Raw genomic sequence first — 17,202 nt, forward strand, 5'->3', positions numbered from 1 at the left:
TATTAAAAAAAATTATTAGGTTTGTATAAATTAAGATTTTTATAATCAAAAAGAGGATTGTCGTATTGAAAATATGACGGGGGTGGTGGTGGGATATTATTACCATTATTTTTACTAAAAAAAAAGAATTATATCTATTAAAATTATTTTTACTAAAAAAAAGAAATAATATCTCCTAAAAAAAACCTTTTTTTTAAAAAAAGGTAAAAAAAGGGCGCCAAGTACACGCCTTGTTATATTAAAAATGTTTTCCTCATAAAAAACCTTTCAAAAAAAGCTGCCTTTTCAAAAAAAGTTTTCCTTATAAAAAAACCTTTCCAAAAAATTTTTTTCAAAAAAAGTTTTCCTCATAAAAAACTTTTTTAAAAATATATTATATTAAAAAAAAGTTTTTCTCTCAAAAAACCTTTCCAAAAAAAGTTGTATATATTATAAAAATCTTTCCAAAAATTATATTTTTAAAAATATATTATAAAAAAATCTTTTTAAAAAAATTGTATATATTTATTATAAAAAAACCTTTCCAAAAAAATTGTACTTTTAAAAAAAGTTGTATATACCAAATAAAAATTCGCTATATATTCTGCCTATAAAAGAGGTGATATCAGAAAATGACGCCAAGTTTAAATAAAAAACCTTTCGAAAAAAGTTGTATATATATTACGAAAAAGGATTATTTATTGCGCTTATAGCTTTTTAACCAATAAGCATCGATAAGATTGTATTTAGTTATTTTTGCATCTTTATCTAGTTATTTATTTAAAAATTATATTCATATCTACATTTAGTTAATTTTTTTTCAAGTATACATTTTAAAATAATTGCATCTGTATCTAGTTACTTTTGCTTCTATATCTAGTTATTTAAATTTAAAAATGATATTTGTGTTTATATCTAGTTAATTTTTCTTAAGTTGTTAACGATCAAACTTCGCGCTGCGTGCGTTATGTCGTTTTTATAATTTTTCGTCATATATTTCTATAATTTCGTCTTTATAATTTATTATCGTACACATTGTAATAAATTCATAGTAACGGGCAGAATATGACTATGTTTAGCGTTCACAGCGGAAAAACATGCTTCGGTAAACAATCTCGAGCGAGCCGCTGCTATTGTTTTTATTTTTCCTTCTAACAGCGAAGGCCACAAGAGAAGCGTTGAAAAGTCGAAACTTTCAAAACCATCAGAGATAGCGTTCCCCTCTCTGGCGCACAGTGGACCGAAACTCTACTGTGCCATTCAAAATTCGTTCTCTGCCTCAATTTTTATCGGATCTTAATAATTTTTTTTTTTAAATGCTCAGGAAACATAGAGCTTTAAGATAAGATTGCGCGTTTTTTGATATTGAAGCTTTGAGATAGAAAATTTGGCAGTAAAGTATTGAATAATGAGAAAATGTGCAATGCTTGAAAAATTACTCTCTGTATGTGACTTTTTTTTGCATGTGTTTATGTGTTTATAAGTGATTGTCTATGTGTGTATGTGTGTGTGTGTGTGTGTGTGTGTGTATTTGATAAAAGAAAATTAAAAAAATTAAAAATGTATTTAAAATATAATTAATCAAATATTAATTATAATCAGAGTAATAATTTGTAATATCTTATATAATAAGAAGTTTAATTTCTAATAAAATTTAACATAAAATCTTCGAAGAATGTAAAAGACTTTAAAAATGATTATTTTTTTAGCGTATTGGTGTATTCATAATTCAGTGATTGGGATAAGGACGCGTCCTTTATTAGAAATTAAACTTCTTATTATATAAGATATTACAAATTATTACTCTGATTATAATTAATATTTGATTAATTATATTTTAAATACATTTTTAATTTTTTTAATTTTCTTTTATTAAATACACACACACACACACACACACACACACACACACACACACACACACACACACACACACACATAGACAATCACTTATAAACACATAAACACATGCAAAAAAAAGTCACATACAGAGAGTAATTTTTCAAACATTGCACATTTTCTCATTATTCAATACTTTACTGCCAAATTTTCTATCTCAAAGCTTTAATATCAAAAAACGCGCAATCTTATCTTAAAGCTCTATGTTTTCTGAGCATTTAAAAAAAAAAATTATTAAGATCCGATAAAAATTGAGGCAGAGAACGAATTTTGAATGGCACAGTAGAGTTTCGGTCCACTGTGTGGCGCTCGAATTTAGGTCTGCACGAATCATCATAGACCATCCGGCCCTCTCTCCGCTGTGAAAAAGGCGGTCGCAAGCAGATCAACTGGACAGTCGCCTCACTCGGTCATTTTTGCAAATCCAGAAGCCTTCTTCAATTCCGAGTGAGAAGACGCTTCAAGTCGCTGAGTGCTATTAATTAGTTTCTCATTTTTGTTTCAAGCGTACGAAAACTTAATTTCGGGCCTCGATATCAACTGTCTCTCGAGTCTTTTCTTATTGTGAGATTTAGACGCTTGTCGCGTGAACTTATTCGACGGGCTTAATCGCCAGCGAACCTTTTGTTAATTCGTTTAATTAATTGTTGACAATAAAGTGCATTATTCTGCAAATATCATCGCTCTACAAACATTTATCGCGCTCATTCGATTTGATCCGTTTTCGCCGCGTCTGCGGGTCCTCACTTTTCGCTCACTTAATTCTATTTGGCTCTCTCTCTCTCGCTCGGTTGCCGTTTTGTGCAACCGCCAGCGTTCTCTCTCCTTCTCGCTCCTTTTGTTGCTCGCTCCGTTCTTTCCTCGCCGCCAATCTGACCCTCCGCTCTCTCTGAGCGCACCCGGCACCTCTCTGTTCCGATCGGAGTCTCATTTCGATCGCGAACATAAGTATACTTTTTAAAATAATTGCATCTGTATCTAGTTATTTTTTTTTATATCTGTATCTAGTTAAATAAAAATTTTTTTTTAAATAAAAGTATTTAATTCAAAAATAAAAAAATTTTTTAAAGAGTGATGGCAAAAAGACCTGTTTTTTAGCCCATTTTTTGGACCTCGAATTTCAAACTTTTTTTTATGCCAAATAGTACTGTATGATGGAACATTATTCCCAGAGAAATTGTAAGATGAGCATAAGCGCGGTTCCGGAGATATAAAGGGTTGAAAGTGATGATTTCTCATAATCCATAAAAGTACACAAAACTCTTTAAGTATCCATACCAAGGAATAAAATATATATAACGAAGTGAAACATACCATTTCTTATGGATTTTTATGCCGGATTGAAATATGACCTTAGTTTTCATCTAGCATGAAAATTCCCCGAAATAGATGGAGTTGAAGTGACACGTGTGTGGCAATCGTCGAGTCAAAAAAAGAACAGACTGACTTTACCAATAAAGAGATAATCTTAGTTACCGACGTTGAGTTGTGATTAGCAACTATGTAACAAGTTATTGATTTATTGCCATAGAAATAATATATTTATCTTAACAACATTTGTATTTTGTTAATCAGTTTTATTTATTCTCTCTCTTCATCTGTACATTGTATCGTCAACATCAAGCTAAAATATAGTTATCTAAAAACACAATTCGATCTTTTCTTTATTCTATGTAGTAGTTCTTATTTCAACCGCTACACGTGACATCGCCTTTCACGGATTGAGATGCTTTTCTGCTGAGAGTCCCCTTGCCTCTTACAGATTGGGGTGCTTTTTTAAGGTGAGTCCCCTTGCCTCTCACAGATTGGGGTGCTTTTTTAAGGTGAGTCTCCTTGCCTCTCACAGATTGGGATGCTTTTTTAAGGTGAGTCCCTTTGCTTCTCACAGATTGGGGTGCTTTCTTAAGGTAAGTCCCCTTGCCTCTCACAGATTGGGGTGCTTTTTTAAAATGAGTTCCCTTGCCTCTCACAGATTGGGGTGCTTTTTTAAGGTGAGTCCCCTTGCCTCTTACTATGCAGGGTTGTTTTGTGAATCGTGATAGATACATTGCATATTTCAGGATTGGGTATTTGTATCCGATGGTATTGAGCAAATCCAAGGAACCATACAATTGTCATTACATGATTGCAATCCGAGTAGTCCGAGCACCACTTTGATAAGTACAATAGTACTCACGAATAGAATCCCGTCCAGTTTTTGCTTTATCTATCAAAACAAAAATGTAGTGATACTGACCACCACGGTAACGAGATTTCATATGCGCCTTAATCAATGTAGGTTCTTCAACTGAGATACCATACTTCTCATAGTTCAAAGCTGCTGACGGGTGCTTCGGTCTTGGATTAAACTTCTGCATCAAGAATATTCCTTCTTTCTGATACTGTTCATAGTATGAAATTGCATTGCGTATTTGATAAGGTCCGAGACTCAAGTAGTACAGATCATCCATCGAAAGTTCAGGAAATCCAATGAGTCGATTATTTTCTTCATTATCGAGTGATGCATACTCGACTCCAAAGAATGGTGCTCTCAGTTGAGGAAGATTGAATTCTTGGACGATAATTTGCAAACGATTAGGGACGTTAAGTCGAGATTTCAGAGTCTGTGCTATGCCTTCATACATAATATAGCCGAGAGCACAAGCTTTTACATAATGCGTAATGCATAAGACATAGCGCATAACATAACTAACAGCAACGCACAAACTTTATGCATATACGCGTGAGTTGCTGCGAGCGCCACGCATCGGCCAATGATCTTTCACACGTTCTAACTAACTTTGCAATTTATTTTATTTGCAAGGAGACTCTTGGATTTCAAAAATATAATACTACATATGTGAAGGTAAATATTTTTTAGAATTTTATTCTATTAAATTTATATATTTATCTAATTTAATTAAAGACTTTTTGTATAAATTACATGTCTGGATTTTTTAAAGTAAAATGTTAGTTAATTTTTTTAGTTTATTTAATTCATGCATATAAGTTGGCATTTACAATTTTTAATACAAATTAAACAAATACTAATAGTTTGTTATACGTAGATGTAAAAATAATATGATATATTAAGAATATAAGAATAATTTTTTGTTACCAATATATTTATATATTTTTAAGTGTTGAATTCCTATATATAATTGGACAGAATAGCACAGAACAGCAAAGTATAGATGATGGAGGATGATGAATTTCTCATTTTGTCTGTGTTGCAATTATGTTTATTGGCCTTGTTACGAGAAAAAAAAACGAAGAAAAAGGTGGTCAAATCGGAGGTGGTGGGTTAGACCTATCAATATCGCACGTCCCATATTTAGGGATTATGAGCATCTTTTTTATGAATTAAAAAATAATGATGCTGATATCTTTTTTCGATATGTGAGGATGAGGAAAGAAACTTTTTATCAACTACTACAGATGACAAAACCTTTTTTGATCAAAGTGAGCAAACGAGCTTTTAATCCAGAGCAACGGTTGATCATAACTTTAAGGTACTTAGTTATTAATTTTTTTTATTTTGTGTTTTGTTAAATGAAAAAAAAATGCAAACATGTGTAGTATAATTATTTTACAAATGTTGTGTGTGTGTGTATAGTATTTTGTTCTATTCATATATATCAATCATTTTTTTTTGCAGATATTTAGCAACTGGTGATCAAATACTGTCCATTGCACTGGCTTTTAGATATGGAGAATCAACTGTGCGGAAAATTATCCACAAAACATGTTCAATTATAGTAAAAATATTTCAACCTATATATCTCCGTTTGCCTACCAAAGAAGAATGGAAAACTATTAGCGCTGGTTACTTGGAAAATTGGAATTTTCCTAATTGTGTTGGATCCTTCGATGGAAAACACATAGAAATACAAGCGCCACCTAATTCTGGGAGTTTATTCTACAATTATAAAAAGACATATAGTATTGTGTTGATGGCTGCATGTGATTATAGATACATGTTTACATTGGTCGATGTTGGCTCATACGGTGGCAATAGCGATGGTAGCATTTTTACGTCTTCTGATATTTATTCAGCACTACAAGAAGGAACATTAAATATTCCTAAAAATTTAATAAATCTTCCTGGAAGCAACATTAAATTACCATATGTTTTTCTTGGTGACCGTGGTTTTCCAATTAGTACTAATCAGATGAGACCTTACTGTGGAAAATTACTTAATAAAAAAAAAAAAAAAATATTTAATTACAGGTTAGTAATTTTTTTATATACTTGTAATATAATAATAATTATATATAATGTAATAATAACATGTGTATTACTTCTATCTATTTTAATCTCTCTCTTATGTATTTTATTAATTTTAGATTGTCTAGAGCAAGACGCACTGTCGAAAATATCTTTGGAATTTTATCATCAAGGTGGAGAATTTATCGAAAGCCAATTCATATGCATCCTAAATATGTGGACACGGTCGTTATGTCAACAATATGTTTGCATAATTTTATAAAATTTGAGAAAGACTTTGCACAAGTAGAGAATAGAGTGTATTGCCCTCCGAATTTTATAGATTCGGAAGATGCAGCAGGCAATATCATTCTTGGAGAGTGGCGGCGAGATGTTGGAAATGCATTTAAAGACATTCCACCTACTTCGATGCATCATGCAACTACAATTGCATATAAGCAGAGAGACAAATTGGCTGATTATTTCGTGACACAACCTGGTGAAGTTTTATGGCAGTATGACTACGTTAGAAGAGGACTGCATTATGATGATCTATGAAATATTTTAATATAAATAATACATTATATGTAATATTGTACAATTTATTTTATAAGACAACAAATTAAAAAGTAAATAAAAAATTTGTAGAAATAGTTTATTTTATACTTTAGATTATATAACAACAAAATTACAATATTATTATACATATATAAAAAATGTAATATAATAAATATATTGTTCTATCTCATTACAGTCTTCTCTTCTCTTTTATTTCTTTAGTTTAGTACTCTGGTTAATAACTTTGCAACAAAACTTAAATATCAATTAATATAAGAAAGGCATAGAGAGCCGTCGCGGGATGTTAGTGCAAAATTATAATTTTTCTTAAAGAAATTAATTTGTTAGTTTACGTGAGACAGTTAAATTTGCACACCGATCTCTGGTTCGAGATACTTAAAGTGTACGAAAATTTTAGTACATTGTTCTCACATATGGAGAATCAGTATGTACTGATAGGAATTATTAGAAAGAAGGGAAGATAGAAAAAATATCAGGGCGCGAGTGGCTAAGCCGGGAAATGATTATGACGCATTATGACGCGTTTACGTCCTACAGATTTGTTGATTTCCTAATCTAAGAGAAATAAATGTTAGAAGCGTGGGGTCTGAGTAGTTTAGTGGTCAGAACATTCGCTCGGCAAGCGGAAGATCCGGGTTTATTTCTCGGCTTAGCCACTCGCGCCCTGATATTTTTTCTCTCTTCCCTTCTAAACGCATAAAATAAGGCTAAGTATTTAAAGTTGTAAGTATTTAAAAAAAGTATATATTGAAACAGATTATTGCAAGTCACAAAATTAATGTTTTTTTTATCAAGATTTTTTTACAAATGATACATACAAGAAACTAAAAATACCTTTATATTTCATGCTTTATAAATAAGTTATATGACATATACATTTATTATAAAAATATATACAATATACAAAATGATATTAACTTTTTACATAGATACTTTGATGTGAATATACTTAATATGGAGCATAATATACATAATATATACACATGAAGCACATGAATAAAAGTATTTTACAGAAATTAGAATATGAATGTATGTAACTAAATAATATAAATGTTTGCAAAAATGTTGCAAAATTTATGTATAATACGTACACTTTTTTATCCTTCAGAATGCCTTCAACCCATTTTTTTCAGCCGGGTTTCGTAGCACATAACACAAACACACACACAACACACACACACACACACACACACAACTAACCTAAAAGCAGAGAGAAGACTGAGAGTGGACATGCCCGCATTTTACGTGTTTCCGTGGGTTAGCGCCTCTATGTGCACAAAACGTGCACATTGAACTACGTAGCCAATGTCCACGAATCCCGTAGGCAATGTCCACGATTTTTTGGGTCTCTTCCGTGCTACGTCCATGACTTTTTGGTTCCGATCAGTGATGCGATATCTACTACCGGGCTCAGTGATGCGATATTTCCCACAGCGGTCCCGGCTCCGCTGCCTCACACAACCTTCCAGAAGTGCTACGTCACGTATCCGTGTGAGCTCGGCCGTTCAACCAATGGAAGAGAGCGAACGCTCCCTTCCACCGAGCCGACACAACAGACGATAAATGCATGCTACTTGCATGTTAAAAGCAAGCGTTTCTGATTCAGAAAAGAAATTCTGAGGCGAGTGGCTGGAATATTAGAGATCACCTGTTCGAAACCTGCTTCGTGCAACTTTTTTTTCTTTTTTCCACATTTGTTTCTAACATAGTAAATTATTAGATAATATTTTTTTGCCCAAAAAAATAATATTTTCTATTTATTATTAATATTCGCATATATTAAACTAACAATTTTAGAAATAATACAGATCTGCTATTGTTAATAGAAAAATGAAGTTATTTTACAATGTTGCAACAAAGTGCTAATTTAACATATGCGAATATTTTTAATAAAGATAAAATAATTTTTTTTAGCCAAAAACATTATCTAATAATTTACTTAAAATAAATATCAAAAAAGAAAAAAAAGTTACAAAATCACAGTTTTCAAACACGAGATTTTTAATATTCTTGCCATTCGCCTTACTCGTTTAGCCATGCTTGTTATTTTACATTTATCAACATAAAAGATTACACGCCTGCAAAGCTTTTAATTATTTATTTTAAACTACTGCATATTAGCAAGAGTTACTGCAGTAACTACATATACATGTACTGTGGAGATTAGTGGAAGAACACAGTAGCATATTAAAACTGCAGTCAAATAGATGTAGATTGGTAATTTTATTAATACTATTAATAAGTAGTGGTTTTCCGCACCACCTTTGAGGTTCCACTTATGGCGCGTTCGATTTTTTTTTAAGTGGATCGTCGCCTGGAGCCCTATTGTACCACTTTTTTTTACACCTGTTATTTACAGGTTAAAATAATTTACAGTAGTTGACACTGTATTTTTGTATCTATATACTTACTGTACTTTGTATACTCACTGTACTTGTACTTTTGCGCGTTGCGCGTATATTGGCGAGTTGGGAAAATTACTTACTTTATAATTTTTTATAAATACAAACTATATTTTGTATTTATTATGCCTGCAATGCTTGTAAAATGTTTTATTATTTTATTTAAAAATTATTATATGTTATTTTGATATTGACGGTCCAGCAACATCATCAATATCTGCAGCATGTAGCGTTATATTACTTTTTTTTTTCATGGGGCTACTAGCATATAATGTCTTTGCCGACATGAGAGACAAATGGTTTTCATCAATTACCATGTTTAGAACCGTTTCTTTTCTAGACTTTAAAGCCGATTTTAGAACACAAAGAGCATTTACATTGGTAACCGAAAGTTTATTGCGTTTTTTTGTTTTTATATCTGATAAAACAGAAAACACTCTTTCTGAATCAGCATTCGAATTTGGAAGTGATCTAACAGCATTCAAAAAAGATTTTAAATTGGGATATTTTGCAATGTTAATAGAGTTCTGACTTTGTAAAATTTCTTTCCACATGTCATCAAAATTTAATTTTGAAAGATTTTCTTTTTTTACTTGTGTAAAATCATGATATAAAAGATACCATTCTTTCTTTAAACCATCTTCGTCAAAACCACCAAAAGTTTGAGCGATAAAAGAGACATCATTGAATGATATTTCTCTGTCACTATCCGATAAAGCTACGTTTGCTTCTAAAACTTTCAATTTAGACAAAAATTTGTCATTAATTGGTAATCTTTTACTAATTTCTTCTGCAGCAGTGACGCAAAATTGCAAACAATTCTTTCGGACATGTGCAACTATGTCTGTGTGTCCTTCTTTCATTAATTTATCGAGATATTCCTCACATTCGAATCCTAAATTTACTTCATTTAGAGATTTTTGATTCTCTTGTTGAGAAAATTGAATATTATTACATACATTTTTTAACAATTCTGGTTTCAAAAAGTATTCACAGATTGTGGTTAGAAATTTTACTGATTTTGGTTGCAATAAATGAACTCTAGTTTCCGCTGCTTGAAAAAATGCATTAAATGAATTAAAAGTATTTAAAATATGTTCTAAAAATAAAAAATATGCTTTTACATCATGACGTTGCATTATAAGCATTAAATTTTCTGCAGACTTTGATTTTTCTGTCAACACCATATCAGTAAGAAAAAGCTTGAGAGAATCCCAAGATTCAAGAATTCTTTCAATACATGAATGGTGAGAAAGCCACCGTGTATCGGACAATCGTAAAATTTTGCGACTTGTTTCCAAAAAGCAATCACTAAATTCTCTATAAATAGCCAAACGCTTGGGACTACTGTTAATATAACTTGAAATCTTTTTTACAAATTCTTCGCAATAATCTGGTATTTTAGCACATGCAGAATGTGCAACCAATGCAGCGGAATGACATGGACATGAAATAGTTAATAAATGTTTACAAGTTTCTTCCAACTTTCTTTTAAATGATATATATTTTCCTGTCATAACAGGCGCATTGTCGCATGACAAAGCAATAACATTTGAAAATGGGATCATTAATTTCAACATCTCAGTTTTAAATGCATTAAATATTTTGTCCGCACTGCTACTTTTTGCGTCGATATTAATTAATTTTACTAATTGCGTGCTAATATCTAATGTTTTAGGATCAACAAATCGGACAAGAAACGTCATCCATTTTTCATTACAAATATCAGACGTTTCATCTATAAAAATGGAAAATTTAGTATTTTGAATGCTGTTCACCACACGGTCCGTTTCAATCGGACATAAAACGTTAGAAATAATATTTGTACATTTCTTTCGACTCATACACATTTTTTGTAATATGCAAGAATCTTTTCCTATTTCTTGGAAAAAATTAAGAATATCTTTCGCAGTTTGAAATGGAATATTTCTATCAGCGATTAACGCAGCATATCGAATTTCTGCTGATTTTCTTTGCTCTTCAAAAGATAAATCTTCAAAAGATAAAAGCGATTCGTCTCTCATGTCGACATCTTCATTTGATATTTTTCTTTGTAATTTACATTGTTCGTTGTGTCCTTTGGAATTTTCATGACGATAGACGTGCGATATATCACCCATATAAGATTTATTACAAAATGTGCAAAAAAATAAACGCTCGTCATGTGACACTTTGCGTAACCATGGCTTAAATAGCTCTATATCTAACCATTGTTGCTGAAATTTAAAGTTGCTGGATTGTCGTGATATTTTTGTTCTCGGACTTACATCATTATCTGATAACGATGATAAATTTTCTTTAATTTTATTTTTATGACACGTAGAATCCGCATGTCTTGCAACATGCGATGTGGAGCATGACATATTTTTATCGCATATAGTACAATAAAAAAGGTTTTCATCTGATGATACTTTGCGTATCCAAGATTTAAAACGATCATCATGAAGCCAAGATTCCGAAAAGCTTCGCTTACGTGTATTTTTTGATTTATCACCCATTTTTCAATTAAGTGAAAAATAGATAAAAACAGTAAATTCGAGAACAATAGAGAAAATAAATAATAATTCGAAAGACTTACAGTCGGGATCCTTGCAACGCGAGTCAACTGTCTGAATACGAAAATGTGACAAACACATATATAATATGTTTACTTGCCAGTATAAGGTGACAGAATTAATTCTTCAAGACGCCAGTTTTGTTTCAACAGCAGCACGCAGTGGAACAATGTCCCGTAAGTAGAGAATAAAATTATAATTATTCGTATTAGAAAAATATTTTATATATGTGTTTATATATAAGAACCAAGATTTTCAATCGACCGTAACCGACGGTAACTATTAAAAAGTGAACAATGTGTTATGATATTAGGCATTATATATTATTGATGTGTACAGAGTCGACCGCGAGACGTAAACGCGAGTGAGTAAACGCAAAACAGACGGACTTGAAACAGACGGAAGAAGTGTGTTAAGATTGTTAGCTATTTAGATAGAGAAATAAAATATGTAGAGAAATTATTAAAAATTTAATTACTTATAACATTAAATATTTTATACATTTATTTTCAGTAATTTCTCTATATTCGGTCTATATTCTCTATATACGGTCAAAAATTTATATAACTTAACTTTATTAACTTAACTTAATTTATATAACTTAACTATATTTATATAATTTAACTTGACTTTTATTTTTATTTTAATTTTATTTTAATTTTATATTTTATTTATATATTTATTCTTTTTATTTTTGCAGAAGATTTGGAGCAAAAAATCGCTGCACAGCAGCAACAATTAGATCGAATGATGGCAAACCAACAGCAGCTGCAGTACCACCTAATGTACTTGCAGCAGCAGCAGCAGCAGCAGCAACATCAAAAAGAGTTGCAAGAACAATTGAATGAAAACGGTATTTGTCTATTTATACTAAAAGTGTTTTATATTTAGATTAGATTCGTTAAAATTAATATTTCTGTCTTATAATAATAATTTGAACAATAATTTATAGTGTAATAATAACCGGCAATAAATAATACAATTTTGCACTTTTTAATTACTTATGTTTATTTTTCAGATACAAACGAAGAACAGGACGAGCGGACCGCTGACCAGGGTGGCCGAGGTGACCGAGGTGGCCAGGACAGCCGAGGTGGCCGAAGGGACCGTGGTGGCCAAAGTGACCGTGGAGGTCGAGGGGGCCGAAGGGGCCGAGGGGGCCGAAGGGGCCGAGGGGGTCGAGAAGGTCGAGGGGATAGAGGAGGTCGAGGGGGTAGAGGAGACCGAGGAGGCCGAGGAGGCCGAGGGGGCCGAGGAGGCCGAGGTGGCCGAGAAGGCCTAGGAAACATTATTTATAAAAATATTTATAAAAATTGTACTTTTTATTAAAAAATAAAAAATAATTTTTGCAAATTATGTTTTTATTTTTATACAAGATGTCCCATTTTAAATAATCCACTTAAATATCTCTGAAATACCGCGTTAAAACAAAAAATTTTTTAAATAAAAGTTGTAGGATTTGGAGGGGGAAAGAAGATAGGGATATTAGTTTGATCTTGAATGGAAGCGTTTCTAATATTTAAAGGTCATCTTTATTTTTTCAAATGGAAGGACACTAATTTTTTTTATATAAATCGATTTCTCGTAATATTTGTCGTAAAAAGCTATAAGACTAGGATGGCCAAAAATTGAATGGTTTACAAGATATTTTATACTTTAATTTGACATAATTTTACATAAACTATAAAATATCTCGTTAAATATTCATTTTTCAATTATCTTACATCAACACTTTTATGCACAAAATAATGAGAGGAATCAATTGGTATAAAAAAAACACATAGTTGTCTTTAAGAAAAAATCTAGCAGAGCTATATTTAAGCTATATTTAGCAGATATGATATAATATACTTTCTTCTTAAATATATATACTTTTTTCTTAAAGTCAACTATGTATTTTTTTACACCAATTGATTCCTCTCATTATTTTGTGCATAAAAGTGTTGAAGTAAGATAATTGAAAAATGAATATTTAACGAGATATTTTATAGTTTATGTAAAATTATGTCAAATTAAAGTATAAAATATCTTGTAAACCATTCAATTTTTGGCCATTCTAGTTTTATAACTTTTTACGACAAATATTATGAGAAATTGATTTATATAAAAAAATTAAAGTGGTTCCATTTAAAAAAATAAAAATGACCTTCAAATCTCAGAAGCGCTTCCATCCAAGGTCAAACAAATATCCCTATATTTTTTCCCTCTCCAAATCCTACAACTTTTATTTAAAAAATTTTATTATTTAACTCGGTGTTTCTGAGATATTTGAGTGGATTGTTTAAAATGGGACACCTTGTATTTCTCATTACTCTTGATAGCATTGCAGGCATAATAAATACAAAATATAGTTTGTATTTATAAAAAATTATAAAGTAAGTAATTTTCCCAACTCGCCAATATACGCGCAACGCGCAAAAGTACAAGTACAGTGAGTATACAAAGTACAGTAAGTATATAGATACAAAAATACAGTGTCAACTACTGTAAATTATTTTAACCTGTAAATAACAGGTGTAAAAAAAAGTGGTACAATAGGGCTCCAGGCGACGATCCACTTAAAAAAAATCGAACGCGCCATAAGTGGAACCTCAAAGGTGGTGCGGAAGACCACTACTTATTAATAGTATTAATAAAATTACCAATCTACATCTATTTGACTGCAGTTTTAATATGCTACTGTGTTCTTCCACTAATCTCCACAGTACATGTATATGTAGTTACTGCAGTAACTCTTGCTAATATGCAGTAGTTTAAAATAAATAATTAAAAGCTTTGCAGGCGTGTAATCTTTTATGTTGATAAATGTAAAATAACAAGCATGGCTAAACGAGTAAGGCGAATGGCAAGAATATTAAAAATCTCGTGTTTGAAAACTGTGATTTTGTAACTTTTTTTTCTTTTTTGATATTTATTTTAAGTAAATTATTAGATAATGTTTTTGGCTAAAAAAAATTATTTTATCTTTATTAAAAATATTCGCATATGTTAAATTAGCACTTTGTTGCAACATTGTAAAATAACTTCATTTTTCTATTAACAATAGCAGATCTGTATTATTTCTAAAATTGTTAGTTTAATATATGCGAATATTAATAATAAATAGAAAATATTATTTTTTTGGGCAAAAAAATATTATCTAATAATTTACTATGTTAGAAACAAATGTGGAAAAAAGAAAAAAAAGTTGCACGAAGCAGGTTTCGAACAGGTGATCTCTAATATTCCAGCCACTCGCCTCAGAATTTCTTTTCTGAATCAGAAACGCTTGCTTTTAACATGCAAGTAGCATGCATTTATCGTCTGTTGTGTCGGCTCGGTGGAAGGGAGCGTTCGCTCTCTTCCATTGGTTGAACGGCCGAGCTCACACGGATACGTGACGTAGCGCTTCTGTAAGGTTGTGTGAGGCAGCGGAGCCGGGACCGCTGTGGGAAATATCGCATCACTGACCGGGCTCGCGACTCTCGAGCCCCAACACAAGTAAGAAGCGCTTACGTCACGCGTCTGTGTGCGCTCGGCCGTTCCGCTATAGAGAGAGAGCGGACATCTCTGTCTTGCTACCATCGAGCCGACGTAAACACATTGCGGACGGCAAATGCTCAGAAACAAGCGCTTTTAATCGAGTAAGGCGAGTAAGGCCTAGCAAATTCGAAATCCCGTATTCGAGACTTGATTTTTGCAACTTTTTTTTTTCTTTTTTCCACATTTGTTTCTAACAATGTAAGTTAGTTAATAATGTTTTTTTGGCTAAAAAATATTATTTCGTATATTAATAATATATTTGCATATGTTAAATTAATAACTAATTATTTTAAAAAGAATACTGATTTGCTATTATAAATAGAAAAATGAAGTCATTTTACAACATACATATTGCAACAAAGTGCAATTTAATATGTGCAATTATTGTTAATAAATATAAAATAATATTTTTTAGCCAAAAGCATTATCTAATGATTCACTTGATGGTACAGTGCTAAAAACAAATATCAAAAAAGAAAAAAAATGTTACAAATCAGTTTTCAAACACAAGATTTTCAATATTCCTGCCACTCGCCTTAATCGATTAGCCACGCTTCTTAACATTTATCTCTATCGAAAGATTACACACCTGGAAAATTTTTAACTATTTATTTTAAATTACTGCATATTAGCAAGAGTTACTGTACTGTGGAGATTAGTGGAGAAATGGTAACATACAATGCAGTCAAATACATCTTACAAATGCAGTCAAATAGATCAAAGATTCATTGCACTCTTGTGATGGACCATCATCTGCAATATGTAACGTTGTATTCCTTTTTATTTTCCCAGGACTACTGGCGTACAGTGTCTTTGCCGACATCAAAGACAAATGCCTCTCATTAATGTTCATATTTAGCACTGTTTCCTTACGCGATTTTAATACTGATTTTAAAACACAAAGAGCGTTAACATTAGTGACCGAAAGTTTGTTGCGTTTTTTGGTTTTTAAATCAGATAAAACTGAAAACATCCTTTCAGGATCTGCATTAGAATTAGGCAGTGTTTGAATAGCATTCATCAAAGATTTCATATTAGGATATTTTATAGTGTTGTTACTTCGTAAAATTTTTTTTCACATATCATCAAAATTTAAATTAGAAAAATTTATTTTGTCTGTCTCAGTAAAATCTTCATATAATTTTAACCATTCTTCCCGCAAACCGTTTTCGTCAAATCCGCCTATAGTTTTGGCAATAAAAGAAACATCGTTAAATGATATTTCTTTATCATTATCTGATAAAGCTACATTTACTTCTAAAACTGTTAATGTGGACAAAAACTTGTCATTAATTGGTAATCTTTTACTAATTTCTTCAGCAGCGGTGACGTAAAATTGTAAACAATTTTCTCGTATATTTGTAATTATGTTACATTTGTAATTGTACATCGTGTCTGTAGGTCCTTCTTTTATAAATTCATCGAGATATTCCTCGCATTCGGATCCCAAATTTATTTCTTGTAAAGATTTTTGATTTTCTTTTTGAGAAAATTCAATATTATTACATACGGTTTTCAATAATTCTGGCTTCAAGAAGTATTTGCATATTGTTGTTAAAAATTTTACTGACTTTGGTTGCAATAAATGAATTCTTGTTTCTGTTGCTTGGAAAAATGCATTAAATAAATTAAAATAATCTAAAATATGCTCTAAAAATAAAAAATATGCTTTTACATCGTAACTTCCCATTACAGACATTAAATCTTTTGCAGACTTTGATTTGTCTGCCAACGCCATATCAGTCAGAAAAAGCTTGATAGCATCCCAAGACTCAAGAATTCTTTCAATACATGAATGGCGAGAAAGCCATCGCGTATGAGACAATTTTAAAATGTTGTGACTTGTTTCCAAAAAGCAATCACTAAAGTCTCTATAAATAGCTGAACGCTTAGGACTACTATTAATATAATTTAAAATTTCTTTCAAAAATTCTTCGCAATACTCTGGTATTTTTGCACATGCAGAATGTGCAATCAATGCAGCGAAATGGCATGGACACGCAAATGTTAGTAAATGTTTACAAGTTTCTTTTAATTTTCTTTTAAATGACGTATATTTTTCTATCATGACAGGCGCATT

At 31.3% G+C, this 17,202-nt stretch overlaps 1 protein-coding gene across 1 annotated transcript; it reads left to right on the forward strand.

Annotated features, from left to right (window-relative positions):
• Window positions 1-4,745: 4,745 nt before the first annotated feature.
• LOC105670746 (uncharacterized) lies at window positions 4,746-12,882 on the forward strand. Its single transcript, XM_067359166.1, has 5 exons — window positions 4,746-5,369; window positions 5,516-6,137; window positions 11,704-11,776; window positions 12,301-12,476; window positions 12,619-12,882. Exons 1-5 carry the CDS (start codon window positions 5,062-5,064, stop codon window positions 12,880-12,882), a joined length of 1,443 nt encoding a protein of 480 aa, XP_067215267.1. The 5' UTR covers window positions 4,746-5,061.
• The last annotated feature ends 4,320 nt before the right edge of the window (window positions 12,883-17,202 follow it).

Source organism: Linepithema humile, chromosome 7, assembly GCF_040581485.1.
Source record: "Linepithema humile isolate Giens D197 chromosome 7, Lhum_UNIL_v1.0, whole genome shotgun sequence".
Lineage (NCBI taxonomy): Eukaryota > Metazoa > Arthropoda > Insecta > Hymenoptera > Formicidae > Linepithema > Linepithema humile.